The sequence below is a fragment of the Schistocerca nitens genome, chromosome 1, assembly GCF_023898315.1.
Source record: "Schistocerca nitens isolate TAMUIC-IGC-003100 chromosome 1, iqSchNite1.1, whole genome shotgun sequence".
In the NCBI taxonomy this organism is placed as follows: domain Eukaryota; kingdom Metazoa; phylum Arthropoda; class Insecta; order Orthoptera; family Acrididae; genus Schistocerca; species Schistocerca nitens.
This window is the reverse complement of record NC_064614.1, coordinates 632,438,544-632,453,232: the sequence shown is the minus strand read 5'-3', so window position 1 is coordinate 632,453,232 and position 14,689 is coordinate 632,438,544. Positions and strand designations below refer to the sequence as shown.

Below are 14,689 nucleotides of genomic sequence, written 5' to 3'. Positions count from 1 at the left end.
ATCACTTCAAAAAAATGGTTCAAATGGCTCTGAGCACTATGGGACCTAACTGCTGAGGTCATCAGTCCCCTAGAACTTAGAACTACTTAAACCTAACTTATCTAAGGACATCACACACATCTAGCCTGAGGCAGGATTCGAACCTGCGACCGTAACGGTCGCGCGGTTCCAGACTATAGCGCCTAGAACCGCTCGGCCACACCTGCCGGCTGATCACTTCAGTGATGGTGTACATCCACTACGGAAGGATTACCCCTTCCCTAATCTTCCACTTCCACTATATAAAGTTGTAGTTGTTGTTGTTGTTGTGGTCTTCAGTCCTGAGACTGGTTCGATGCAGCTCTCCATGCTACTGTATCCCGTGCAAGCTTCTTCATCACCCAGTACCTACTGCAACCTACATCCTTCTGAATCTGCTTAGTGTATTCATCTCTTGGTCTCCCTCTAAGATTTTTACCCTCCACGCTTCCCTCCAATACTAAATTGGTGATCCCTTGATGTCTCAGAATATGCCCTACCAACCGATCCCTTCTTCTAGTCAAGTTGTGCCACAAACTACTCTTCTCTCCAATTCTACAGTTTCAAAATGCTGTGGAAAGAAAACCACTGCTGAGGGTGACGTAAAATTTGAACAACATATTATTGACGTAGAAGGAAACCTCATGGAGCAAAAAAAGCCAAAAAAAGAAAATTTGACCAATAGACGGCGATATAAGCGTCGGAATACGCACACCAACTGACGCGCGTCACACTGCTGTTCCTCAGTTTGCGTCCGAGACGCCCAACCTATCTCGGCGAAGGATCACGCGCTGCTAATAAAGCTCTTTTACAAGATTGGTGACTGTGCGCTAAGTAACCCTGCAGAAGTTCTGGACACGAAAGAGTATGAAAAACGGCATTGGTTCGATGTCTTGTAAGGGCGTGGAGAAAAGGATTACAAAATTCGAAAAGACAGGTTCTTTTGAAGTTCAGTGTGACAGGTGGAGGAAGGCAGTTAATGCGACGACTGTCGAAGATGGGGTCACAACATTGCAGGAGGACCGAGCGTTGGTGTGCAAACATGCAGTGCATTGCCCGAATGTTGGACATCCTGCGTTTCTATCCATACAAAATCACCCATGTTCAGTAATTGCTTCCTGCTGACCTAACAGCAAGACAAACGTTCGTTATGAAATTTCTTGCTCGCATGGCCATGGTACGTTTTGTGTACAGACAAAGACCATTTCCAAGTATATGTCAATACACAGAATTGCAGAAGATCTTCACGCACATCAACTAATACTTCTTGATTCTGCAAAGGTGACTGTGAGGTGCCGGTTGACGGCATCGTTTCTCACACTGCCTTATTTTTTCTAGGAGATGAGTGCGCCGGGTCCCGTTACGTGTACCGTCGCTGGTAATCGATAGGAGTCTCTTTGCCCACCAACTTCATTCCAACCCTTCAACAGCGTGGATGGATCATTTTTATATAAGGTGGCGTGCTTCCGCACACTGCACAGACAGTGAAGTGGCTGCTTTAGAGGCATTTCGAAAAAGTTAGAATTATCAGTCATTTCCGTATACGTGGCCCTCCAGATTACCTGATCTTCATCCGTGTGACTTCTTGCTGTGGGTTACTGAAAGATGTGTTCAGTGTTGCTGTTACGAACGTAGCTGACTTTAAGGCAAGCATTGCGCCATGCATTCTGAACGTGACCTTGAGATACTCCAATCTGTTGTGGAACATGCTGTTAATCGATTTCAACTTGTGGCACAAAACGGTGGGCAGCACATTGAGCATGTCTTGCGCCAGTCGTACGACAGTTAGAAATCGATGTCAGTTTGCTCTTTATGCGGTTTTTGATTCCAGGTCAATTGATAACCGATGTCATTTTTCCTTTTATACTATTTTTCGTCTCTGGACAATTAAAAACCTATTTTTCCTATCCGAAGGATTGGCTTACATAACTAACAGTCTGTTGACTGCCGAACTTGGCCAGTCATGCACATTGAACAGTACGGGTGGTGTAATACGCAACTCAGACCAATAGCCGCCATATTGCGACGTCTGTGATTTGTACCCGATCCTACTTACGTTAAGACGCTTACAGCGCCATCCATTAGCGAAATTTTCGTTAATTTTTTTCCGTAACGTAACGGAAGTCACGCAGACTGATTTAATTCAACTGACGTGAACAATATATTTTCGTTATTAATTAAGATTTTTAACGGAGTACCAAAATTATTCTTGCTGTCTTTTCTTGCCATTTCTTTGAAGTTCCCCAGCTCAGTGTGGTACTTATATTCCTCGAAGCCACGTAATCCTCCTTGGCGGATAACGTACCTTACAAAATTACCGTTAGCCATTAAATATTACTTTTTTGCAAATAAATTACATCCAAAGCGTTAATTTCTGTCGTTGCTTCTAAGAAAACTGAGTGATCGCTTACCTGAGTCCATCTATCACTATACCTTTTGAAAGGAAAGAGATTAGTTAGGGTATCAGGTAATCGACATGTGGTACACCCATTCGTACCATTAATTCTCATTGTATTTAGTCTGCGATACTTCCTACAATATTATTTACCTTAATACGCCGTACTACGTGCACCTTCCAGCGGTTATTAACACTTTGTTACTAGCGTTCTCCTTAGTCATTGGCGGGATTATTAGCCTCTGATCTGTTACTCTTGTTTTTCCTTTTCAGTGGATCACGGACGGAGATCTTTGAGTAGATAATGCACTTTGTTAGTTTTACCTTTTTTGTTATGTCCAGATCGGATCTCTCTTTTACGTGTATTTCTGAGCTCCTGCTTCCAGTTTGTAGCAGCTATATTGACTATCTATTTACAAAAATTGTTAATGCGCGTGATTTATTTTGGACTGTAGAGTTCGCTACCTCTTCAGTTGTTTTTCCAAAACCATGAAAATCATTGAATGAAAGTTCCGTTATTTTACCACCCGAAGCATTGTACTAATGTTGGATTCCACTCTTCAGCTTGAAAATGACACTATCACTCCTCATTGTAGCGCCTAAGTCAGCCTTGGCAGCCAGTCTTGCAGAAACGGTTGTACTCCCATCCAATTCTCTGTTCAGTTTTTAGTAAATGGTTCAATAATTGTAACATACAGCTGCATGTACAGTAAGTAAATTTGTGGGAGCTCCTTAGAATTTAGGTGTCTCCTGTGAATTGTCCATTGGCGATTATTGGACCTCTATTCCCTATGATCATAATCTAATCTTTCGCCATTGCCCCCTCCCTTTTCCATTACGTAAAAAAAGTATCTGCAACTGATTACATTAAACGCCATATCGACTATATCAAACGCCATACCAAAATCGATAACACTTAAGGACCCTTTAACTTCTGTCGCTGTTTTAATTTTAATCACTTATGTACCGATAGTTCTGAGAATACTTCAACCAGGAAGACCTGTATGGCCACAACCAGTCACCTCGCACATTGTCGTCGCGAAACGGATTTTGAAAACTCACCCAGCAAAGTTTAACATATTGAACGTTTCTCTGGTGCCGGCTGATGTAGCCGAGTGGTTCTAGACGCTTCAGCCCGGAACGGTGCTGCTGCTACGATCGCAGGTTCGAATCCTGCCTCGGGCATGGATGTGTGTGATGCCTTAGGTTAGTCAGGTTTAAGTAGTTCTAAGTCTGGGGACAGATGACCTCAGATGTTAAGTCTCATAGTGCTTAGGGCCATTTGAACCATATGTTTCTCTGGTGATATACCAATACCGACTATAAAACTGTACTGATATTGCATCTCGCCTGGATACGTTTTACCGAGCGGACGATTTTATAAATCCAGCAGGTCTGTAGTAGAAGCTGTCATTCGTAACTGTCTTTCGTCGACCTCTGTCACCAACCACCAGTATCTTCTACATGAATTCGGATATGTTGTGGTACCAATGAGGCTGTCCGATCTAGAGCAGGTAGCGAATGAAATCTTCCCTGTCCGTATTAGAATAAGCACAAAAGGCACATTTGAAAAGGAGTCGGAATTAAATGAAACATCAGCCTAGCTACACATTACCATACTCGTTACTTGCCAATGCCTGCACCCCTTCCCTATGCGTTGCGAGCCGAGGCTAAAGTGTAACTAGCATGTTACATTTTCGGTATTAAAAACTGAAAATGAAAAATTTTAAGGTGTTGTTGATACCAAACAGATAATCACTTATATTTAAAAGCGCCGGAAGAGCAACCAGGTTTTAATTTCGCAGAGAGGGATAACCGTAAACATCTTTTTGTGCTGTGAACTGCAAGAAAGCTGCGACGATGTTGATGGTTTTACTCTGAAAGATACTGCTGTTCTTTTATTCAGTTTATGCATTTACTGAGTGGTTTTACGTTCTACAGACATGAAGCGAGATGTAGACAGAATAGTCTCTAACAAATGGAAGATAAAATAGATCTGACAAAAAAAAAATCGGTACGCATGTTAGTAAGACAATAAATACAAACCACGAGGTTATAACACATTTCATGAAATGCAGTTTTAGTGCATTAAGAGCCCACATTACTTAAGTCGCAGTGACAATAAAACAGTCTTGCAGTCAACAGGTAGAAAGTCAATACGTGGAGTTGTGCACCTGGTACAACGATTGTGCCTCCTAATCTCGAGAGCTCGTATTGCTTGAGATGTCCTGCTTCGCATCTTCAGACATCATCACGACTTCTACTGAGGCTTGTGTAGCCATGCTATCGGGAATCAGAACCTGAAGCCGACCTCACCTCTGAATCTGCTTTGGCTTGAAATGAATGTAAATTTAATTAACTATTAAGACTAAGTCAGAATAATTGTTTTCGGCTACCTTGACCCATTCTCTTCCTTCCGCAAAGTGAAGTGGTCGGTATATTGGATACCGCCCCCCACTCCCCTCTGGCTGTTCGTATTTTCGGTTTCCATGGTTTCGCTGAATAATTTTAGGCCATTTCCGGGTTGTTCCCTTCAAATAGACCACGGCCAATTTGCTTCCTCATCCTTGTTCAGTCAGACGTCGCGCACAGTTTCACGTTAGACGTCTGTGAAACATTAAACACTACTGCCCTCCTCCGTTGAACCCATTTTAAGCTCGTGTGCGTCTGCCTTTTCTTAACCGTATGGTTCCTCGCTCTGGTTTCCTTCCGTTACTACGGGCTGCGGTGGACATCGTTCTTTGCCTTCCTGCTGCGTGTGAAGTGACCTATCAAAATACACTACTGGCCATTAAAATTGCTATACCAAGAAGAAATGCAGATGATAAACGGGTATTCATTGGACAAATATATTATACTAGAACTGACATGTGATTACATTTACACAAAATTTGGGTGCATAAATCCTGAGAAATCAGTACCCAGAACAACCACCTCCGGCCGTAATAACGGCTTTGATACGCATGGGCATTGAGTCAAATAGAGCTTGGATGGCGTGAACAGGTACAGCTGCCCATGCAGCTTCAAAACGATACCACAGTTCATCAAGAGTAGTGACTGGCGTATTGTGACGAGCCAGTTGCTCGGCCACCATTGACCAGACGTTTTCAATTGGTGAGAGATCTGGAGAATGTGCTGGCCAGGACAGCAGTCGAACATTTTCTGCATCCATAAAGGCCCGTACAGGACCTGCAACATGCGGTCGTGCATTATCCTGCTGAAATGTGGGGTTTCGCAGGTATCAAATGAAGGGTAGAGCCACGGTTCGTAACACATCTGAAATGCAACGTCCACTGTTCAAAGCGCCGTCAATGCGAAAAAGAGGTGACCGAGACGTGTAACCAATGGCACCCCATACCATCACGCCGGGTGATACGCCAGTATGGCGATGACGAATAGACGTTTCCAATGTGCGTTCACCGCGATGTCTCCAAACACGGTTACGACCATCACGATGCTGTAAACAGAACCTGGATTCATCCGAAAAACTGACGTTTTGCCATTCGTGTACCCAGGTTCGTCGTTGAGTACACCATCGTAGGCGCTCCTGTCTGTGATGCAGCGTCAAGGATAACCGCAGCCATGTTCTCAGAGCTGATAGTCCATGCTGCTGTTCGTGCAAATGGTTGTTGTCTTGCAAACGTCCACATCTGTTGACTCAGGGACCGAGACGTGGCTGCACGATCCGTTACAGCCATGCGGATAAGATGCCTGTCATCTCGACTGCTAGTGATACGAGGCCGTTGGTATCCAGCACGGCGTTCCGTATTACCTTCCTGAACCCCACCGATTCCATATTCTGCCTACAGTCATTGGATCTCGGCCAACGCGAGCAGCAATGTCGCGATACGATAAACCGCAATCGCGATAGGCTACAATCCGACCTTTGTCAAAGTCGGAAACGTGATGGTACGCATTTCTCCTCCTTACACGAGGCATCACAACAACGTTTCACCAGGCAACGCCGGTCAACTGCTGTTTGTGTATGAGAAATCGGTTGGAAACTTTCCTCATGTCAGCACGTTGTAGGTGTCGCCACCGGCGCCAACCTTTTGTGAATGCTCTGAAAAGCTAATGATTTGCATATCACAGCACCTTCTTCCTGTCGGTTAAATTTCGCGTCTGTAGCACGTCATCTTCGTGGTGTAGCAATTTTAATGGCCAGTAGTGTATTTACTGAAGGAGGTACAGAAATCCAAACCACTGTGACACTTGGTTCTTCAGTTTACATAAATGAAACGCATTGTCAGGAGTGAAAATCTTATAAATTCGTAATGAAAGTCCTATGTTGGATTTGTTTACTCACTGCTCTATGCAGTGAAGCATCGTACTCCTCTTCGTTTGTGCGCTTTTACGATCACTTGTTAACTTCGTGGGTCTGAGAAGGGGAGGGGTCGGGGAGGTGGGCGGCGGAGAGTGTAGATGGGTGGGGAGCACGGGTGGTAGAGATATCCTTGTTAGTTTTCGGTAGATACTACTCTGTTCTACACATTGTGTCTAGAATTAGAAATTAGTGATTTCTCTTCTACTGCGAGGGCAGAGTGGGGCGTGTGCGACCGTAGGATGTTTTACGTGCGTGGCAGTGACGGTGGCTTCGTGACTCGCCGGGCGTCCACGTCGAAAGTGAGAGGTGCGACTGCGAAGTTTGGCCGGCGTACCTCGGAAGTCCGCAGCGGGCGTTCGGCCAGCGGCCATTGTCAGCTAAGAATAGTCAGCCAGACGTAGCCGATGAGCGCCGCTTGCGCCGCCGGCGCAGCCAGTGGCAGTGCAGCCTCCGCCCAGACATGTGTTCGCGCGGCGTTCTCAGCATGGCCGACTTCACGGACGACGCCGACAACGGAGGTGAGTCCAGCGCCGTGGAGCGCTCCAGCGGCCGGCCGGCGCGCCAGGCGGGGGTCGATCCGCTGTCAGCCTCCAGTCTGGTTCCGTTGGCTATCTGGACCAATAAACAATGACGGCCCCTATAGCAGCGAAATGTCAACGCAAGGACACACACACACACACACACACACACACACACACACACACACACACACACACACTTATTAGATTTTGAAACTTCACCCGACGACGACTCGTACCTCCTTGTCCCCTCCCCTACAACCTCTTCGTTGGAACTTGTTTCCTTCGTCGTACTAAAGCAAACAACCCTTCTGCCTTCATCGTACGTTTATCACTGAAATGATTTATTTGATACGCTACGGTCGCAGGTTCGAATCCTGCCTTGGGCATGGATATGTGTGATGTCCTTAGGTTAGTTATGTTTAAGTAGTTCTAAGTTCTAGGGGACTGATGACCTCAGATTTTAAGTCCCATAGTGCTCAGAGCTATTTGAACCATTTATTTGATAACCAGTTCGTATTGGCTTTTAACCTACATTCTCGAGCACTACATATAGATATACTTCCTTTTTTCCAGCACTTAACGCATTTTTACGCCCGCCTGTGGGTGAAGCAAGACAGTTATTAATTTAGCGAGAATGCGGTTCAAATAAAATTAATAACAAAAAAAGTTATCAGCATCTATTTCCGATGGTTACGTTCTTTTCAGCCAGTGAATGTTGGCCTTTTGCAGTAGTGAAAAACCTGTGCATCATGAATTGTTTAAGTATCATATCAGTTGAACACCTAAAAACCACAGTTGCTACACCACTGGCCATTAAAACCTACACCACGAAGATGACGTGCTACAGACGCGAAATTTAACCGACAGGAAGAAGATGCTGTGATATGCAAATGATTAGCTTTTCAGAGCGGTGGCGACACCTACAACGTGCTGACATGAGGAATGTTTCCAACCGATTTCTCATACACAAACAGCAGTTGACCGGCGTTGCCTGGTGAAACGTTGTTGTGATGCCTCGTGTAAGGAGGAGAAATGCGTACCATCACGTTTCCGACTTCGATAAAAGTCGGATTGTAGCCTATCGCGATCGCAGTTTATCGTATCGCGACATTGCTGGTCGCATTGGTCGAGATCCAATGTCTGTTAGCAGAATATGGAATCGGTGGTTTCAGGAGGGTAATACGGAACGCCGTGCTGGATCCCAACGGCCTCTTACCACTAGCAGTCGAGATGACAGGCATCTTATCCGCATGGCTGTAACTGATCGTGTAGCCACGTCTCGAACCCTGAGTCAACAGATAGGGACGTTTGCAAGACAACCACCATCTGCACGAACAGTTCCACGACGTTTTGCAGAAGCATGGACTATCAGCTCGGAGAACATGGCTGCGGTTATCCTTGACGCTGCATCACAGACAGGAGCGCCTGCGATGGTGTACTCAACGACGATCCTGCGTGCACGAATGCCAAAACGTCATTTTTTCGGATGAATCCAGGTTCTGTTTACAGCATCATGATGGTCGCATCCGTGTTTGGCGACATCGTGGTGAACACACATTGGAAGCGTGTATTCGTCATCGCCATACTGGCGTTTCACCTGGCGTGATGGTATGGGGTGCCATTGGTGACACGTCTCGGTCACCTCTTGTTCGCACTGACGGCACTTTGAACAGTGGACGTTACATTTCAGATGTGTTACGACCCGTGGCTCTACCCTTCATTCGATCCCTGAGAAACCCTAAATTTCAGCAGGATAATGCACGACCGCATGTTGCAGGTCCTGTACGGGCCATTCTGGATACAGAAAATGTTCGATTGCTGGCCTGGCTAGCACATTCTCCAGATCTCTCACCAATTGAAAACGTCTGGTCAATGGTGGCCGAGCAACTGGCTCGTCACAATACGCCAGTCACTACTCTTGATGAACTGTGGTATCGTGTTGAGCTGCATGGGCAGCTGTACCTGTACACACCATCGAAGCTCTGTTTGGCCCAATGCGCAGGTGTATCAAGGCCGTTATTACGGCCAGAGGTGGTTGTTCTGGGTACTGCTTTCTCAGGATCTATGCACCCAAATTGGGTGAAAATGTAATCACATGTCAGTTCTAGTGTAATATATTTGTCCAATGGATACCCGTTTATCATCTGCATTTCTTCTTGGTGTAGCAATTTTAATGGCCAGTAGTGTAGATTTCTGTTGAGTGCCAGAGTACGGTAAAACTATCGATACTAATAACACTTTGGAGCAATCTGTTATCGGAGATTTGTTCCAGTGAATAATCTTGAATATGATGTATCATGGAGAATAAAGGACGCACAAATAGCCGGAAAGTATGTGACGTCTTTGGCCGATCTCCGAATAACGAGGAAAGCAGCCTGTAGCATCCAAATACGCTCGAATGTCTAGCGAACACACACGAATTTTTTAAACTCCCTTTTTAACATGCTTGTATAGACCGTCAAAGTAAGTTTGAAAATTATGTAATACTAACTTCAGTAGAATTATCTTAGGTGCTTTTTAGAGGTTACTCGAAAGCTGAAACATTCTCTTACCCAATACAAAAGTAAACATCTTCCCTTCCGCGCAGTGCAGCCTGCTTTGTGCAGCGGAACATGACGGAAACTCATTTTTCCGTTTCGCGGAACACCAGCAGCAGTAACGCCACGGTACTACTGACCGGTGCCAAGGTCGCAGCCACGCGGCAACAACCGAAAGTTGAGTCAGCTGCTAGTCGTTGGCCTTGCAGAGCCCAAATGACGAACGAATTTGTTCTCCTTCGTTGCGTTTATGAGTTGTGCGTGATGTCTTAAAAAGTTGTGGTAGCTGGTGCCGGCAAGAGCGCGACGTTATTTTTAGACTGCCATACACACTCTCGTACGAATTATTTCCGACTGCGCAGCCAGATTGTACTCCTTTACACTCCGGGCATGGCTGTGGAGTGGTACTAAGAATGTGAAAATAACGAAACAAGAGTGCTTGCTAGTAATACCTTCACCTTTAGCCTGTCTTGTGACAATTGACTCCTAATAGGATGAGTATTCTTGGTTGTGAAAATAAAATAGTCCTCATTTTCATCATGATCATTCGCCAGTTCAGACCATCTCACGGTTTCGCACCAGTATCTAAATGTCGTCATGCCCTCTTCTATTGTAATTGTTTTCTCATTTCCCATTATCTCTGTCATAACGTACATCACAAATGACAGGGACATTGCAAACGAAACAGCTCTACAGTGTTTAGAATTATGCAACACGTTTTATGCTCAAAAACTGATTTTTTTTTTTTGGACAACGAAAATCCCGTCTACAAAAATCCTCATGGAGTCCGCAGATAACTTATGAAACTCAGCTCACTCTGTTCATCCATGAGATCCACAGACTGTAGAGAAGGGCACTCAGGCAGGTACTTGACTTCTGGAAGCCATTTGATACCGTCCAGCACTGCCGTTTAGTGAAAAAAGTTCGAGATTATCGAGGATGAGACCAGACTGCAACTGGACTAAAGTCTTCCTTGCAGGTAGAATTCAACACGTAGCACTTAACGGAACAAAATCGACAGACGTAAATGTAATTTTCTGAGTACCCCAAGGAAGTGTGATAGGACCGTCACTGTTTATAATGTATATAAATGATCTAAGAAAACTCCGAAGCTCTTTAAGATTGTTCGTAGGTGATGCGGTTGTCTATAAGGAAGCAGCAACGCCAGAAGACAGAATCGATTTCCAGAATGACCTGCAGAGGATTGATGAATGGTGGAGACTCTGGCAGTTGACCCTGAACATAAATAAATGTAACGTACAGCGCATACATAGGAAAAAGAGGTCCACTTCTGTACAACCACACTACTGATGACAAATTGCTGGAAACAATATCTACCATAAAATGATTACGACGTAACTATCCACAGCGACCTTAAGTGGAATAACCATATAAAACACATAGTACGAAAAGCAGATCCCAGACTGATATTCACTGAAAGAATCTGAAGGAAATGTAACTCCTCCACCAAACAAGCAGCGTACAAGGCGTTTGTCAGTCAGATTCTTGTCCATCAGTCTGGGACGCTCACCAGGCTTCACTGATAGAAGAGATAGAGAAGATCCAACGAAGAGCGGCACGTTTCGTCACGGGTTCGTTTAGTCGGCGCCAGAGCGTTACGGAGATGTTCAACAAACTCCAGTGGCAGACGTTAAAAGAGAGTCGTTCTGCATCACGGAGACGTTTACCACTGAAGTTTCGAGAGAGCACTTTCTGGAAAGAGTCGGACAACATACGAGGCGTACCCAAAAAAACATAGCAGTTACTTTCCAAAAGCTATACATTTTCAAATGCTATACATTTTCAAATTGTTCACAAAACGACCTTATGCCCTTCAAAATACTGTCCAGGACAAGTAATACATTTGTACCACCGGTGCTTCCACAGTTCGAAACATTTTTTGCAGTCATCTCTAGAAATGGCTGACAGCTCCTCCCTCGTTCTTTTTTTCTTGACTTCTTCGGTTTTTTCAAATCGGTGTCCTTTCATGCCCCTTTGCATGCGTGGAAATAAGAAAAAATCGCACAGAGTCAGGTCAGGCGAGTAATGTGCGTGGGACAGCGGAACCATACCATTTTCAGTCAAAAATTGTCTAACAGACATGGCTGTGTGTGCAGGTGCGCTGTCGTGGTGGAAGAATCAGTCTCCTGTGTGCCATAAATTGTTTGAACCGAGCTCCAAGATAACTCACTAATATCTGACAGTTAATCAGTTGTCTGTCAACGGTCTGTGAGCCCAAGCTATTGAATTTTTTTTTTCAATATTTTCGTCGATTCAGACAGTTGATGGACGTACAGAACGAGGTTTGTCATCAGTCCACGTGTCGCCATTTTTAAATCGGACAAACGCTCGTACACTTGAGTTCCTTCCCATACCGTCATCTTGGTCACTTGTTTTCAACATTATTTCAGTTTCAGCAGCATTTTTGACGAGTAGAAAACAAAATTTCACAGTTGCACGTTGTTCACTTAAACTTCCCTCATAAAAAACGAAACAAGAACAAAACAGCGCTAGCAAAAAATACTCTCAGCAGATAAACAAAACAAGCCACGTCGACAACACAGTCGGCACTGAACTGGGAATGAGCTGCGCTACGCGCGCCTATTGGCAGAAGTGCGTACTACACAAGCTCCGCCCACGGCAATAGCACCTCGTATTACTTCCTCCTACACACATCTCACGAAATTATAACGACGAGAAAATAGAGCGCGTTATTCGCGACTGGAACAGGAAAGTGGGAAGGGGGGGGGGGGAGGGGAGGAATCAGTTAGTGATTCCGGAAGTACCCTCTACCACACACCGTCAGGTAGCTTGTGGAGTATGTAGATGAAGTGTAAACTCCCCCGTAGAGTGGAAGTTTTTATTTATTAATTAATTAGGGCCAGATCGGTAGCTTAAACAAATACTTCGTCAATCCTGTGATGATCCCGGGGTTAGATTCGTTGACCTGCACTGTTGGATATAGAACAATGAGATGCTCCTGAATAGTATGTGTTTGCTCTATGATCAGGCAGCAGCTACGCGGGTTGTAGAGTACATCAGGCGTACATATGACTGTTTTTGGGTTAGGAAAAGCTCTCTGTAGGGTCGACAAGCAGTTACGCGTAGTATGCATTTTTTTTTTTTTTTTAATAATATGGGACTCAACTGCTGAGGTCATAAGTCCCCTAGAACTTAGAACTACTTAAACCTAACTAACCTAAGGACAACACACACATCCATGCCCGAGGCAGGATTCGAACCTGCGACCGTAGCGGTCGCGCGGTTGCAGACTGTAGCGCCAGAACCGCTCGGCCACCAGCGGCCGGCGTAGTATGCAATAGGACAAGAGTGGACGATCTGTAGGTGATACAGAGGGTCATCCTGAAAGGCCGAGAAAGGAAACGTACACCTAGTATCAGTAAACTGTAGAAGCGGCCTGGATAAAATCCCTTATTTAGCATCGCTTCTTAATGGTAGTAACACTCACATGGTACTTGGTTTGAAAGCTGTGCGACACCAGCAGTAAATAGCAGCGAACTCTTAAATACTGGAGTGCAATTGTGGTAATGTAATTTCCGCTGCGGTAAATTCACTAACTTCTTATGATACAAATACAGAATGCAACGTGGGATAGTCTGTGTGTAGTTAAATGTCAGAGGTGGATACCCACATTAAATGAAGGAAAAATAGAAACACTTTGGAGAAAACTTGAAAAACTGGTCCATAAACCCACCGAGTAGTGGGAGATCTGTATAAGCCGAATATTGATAGTAAGACATACTCGTTCAGAACGGGAGTTAATATATTTGTTTCACTATATTAAACCTCTCCCCGAAAGTAAACATATACATCAATGACCACTGGTCTTAAACCAAAAGGTAAAGGAAGATGGGAAGATATTACTGTGTATCGAGTGAAGCAAGAAAATGATTAGAAACTATTTAAGCAGACATGTGCCAACGTTCAGCTTGGGACTGAGAATACGGAAGTATCTTAGGTTCAGATACAGGGTGTTTCAAAAATGACCGGTATATTTGAAACGGCAATAAAAACTAAACGAGCAGCGATAGAAATACACCGTTTGTTGCAATATGCTTGGGACAACAGTACATTTTCAGGCGGACAAATTTTCGAAATTACAGTAGTTACAATTTTCAACAACAGATGGCGCTGCAAGTGATGTGAAAGATATAGAAGACAACGCAGTCTGTGGGTGCGCCATGCTGTACGTCGTCTTTCTGCTGTAAGCGTGTGCTGTTCACAACGTGCAAGTGTGCTGTAGACAACATGGTTTATTCCTTAGAACAGAGGATTTTTCTGGTGTTGGAATTCCACCGCCTAGAACACAGTGTTGTTGCAACAAGACGAAGTTTTCAACGGAGGTTTAATGTAACCAAAGGACCGAAAAGCGATACAATAAAGGATCTGTTTGAAAAATTTCAACGGACTGGGAACGTGACGGATGAACGTGGTGGAAAGGTAGGGCGACCGCGTACGGCAACCACAGAGGGCAACGCGCAGCTAGTGCAGCAGGTGATCCAACAGCGGCCTCGGGTGCCCGTTCGCCGTGTTGCAGCTGCGGTCCAAATGACGCCAACGTCCACATATCGTCTCATGCGCCAGAGTTTACACCTCTATCCATACAAAATTCAAACGCGGCAACCCCTCAGCGCCGCTACCATTGCTGCACGAGAGACATTCGCTAACGATATAGTGCACAGGATTGATGACGGCGATATGCATGTGGGCAGCATTTGGTTTACTGACGACGCTTATTTTTACCTGGACGGCTTCGTCAATAAACAGAACTGGCGCATATGGGGAACCGAAAATCCCCATGTTGCAGTCCCATCGTCCCTGCATCCTCAAAAAGTACTGGTCTGGGCCGCCATGTCTTCCAAAGGAATCATTG

The 14,689-nt window shown here is 44.9% G+C and overlaps 1 protein-coding gene across 2 annotated transcripts in view; it reads left to right on the top strand.

The window, feature by feature from the left end:
- Window positions 1–14,689, top strand: part of LOC126257893 (AMP deaminase 2) — a 470,969-nt gene that overhangs the window by 129,863 nt on the left and 326,417 nt on the right. The window contains exon 1 of one of the 2 annotated variants that reach the window (XM_049955600.1): window positions 7,172–7,255. The exons of the other annotated variant lie outside the window; for it this stretch is intronic. Coding sequence (XP_049811557.1) covers window positions 7,198–7,255 — 58 coding nt within the window. The 5' untranslated portion in view covers window positions 7,172–7,197. Of the gene's footprint in view, window positions 1–7,171; window positions 7,256–14,689 lie in introns of those variants that run through there. 2 annotated transcript variants of the gene reach the window in all.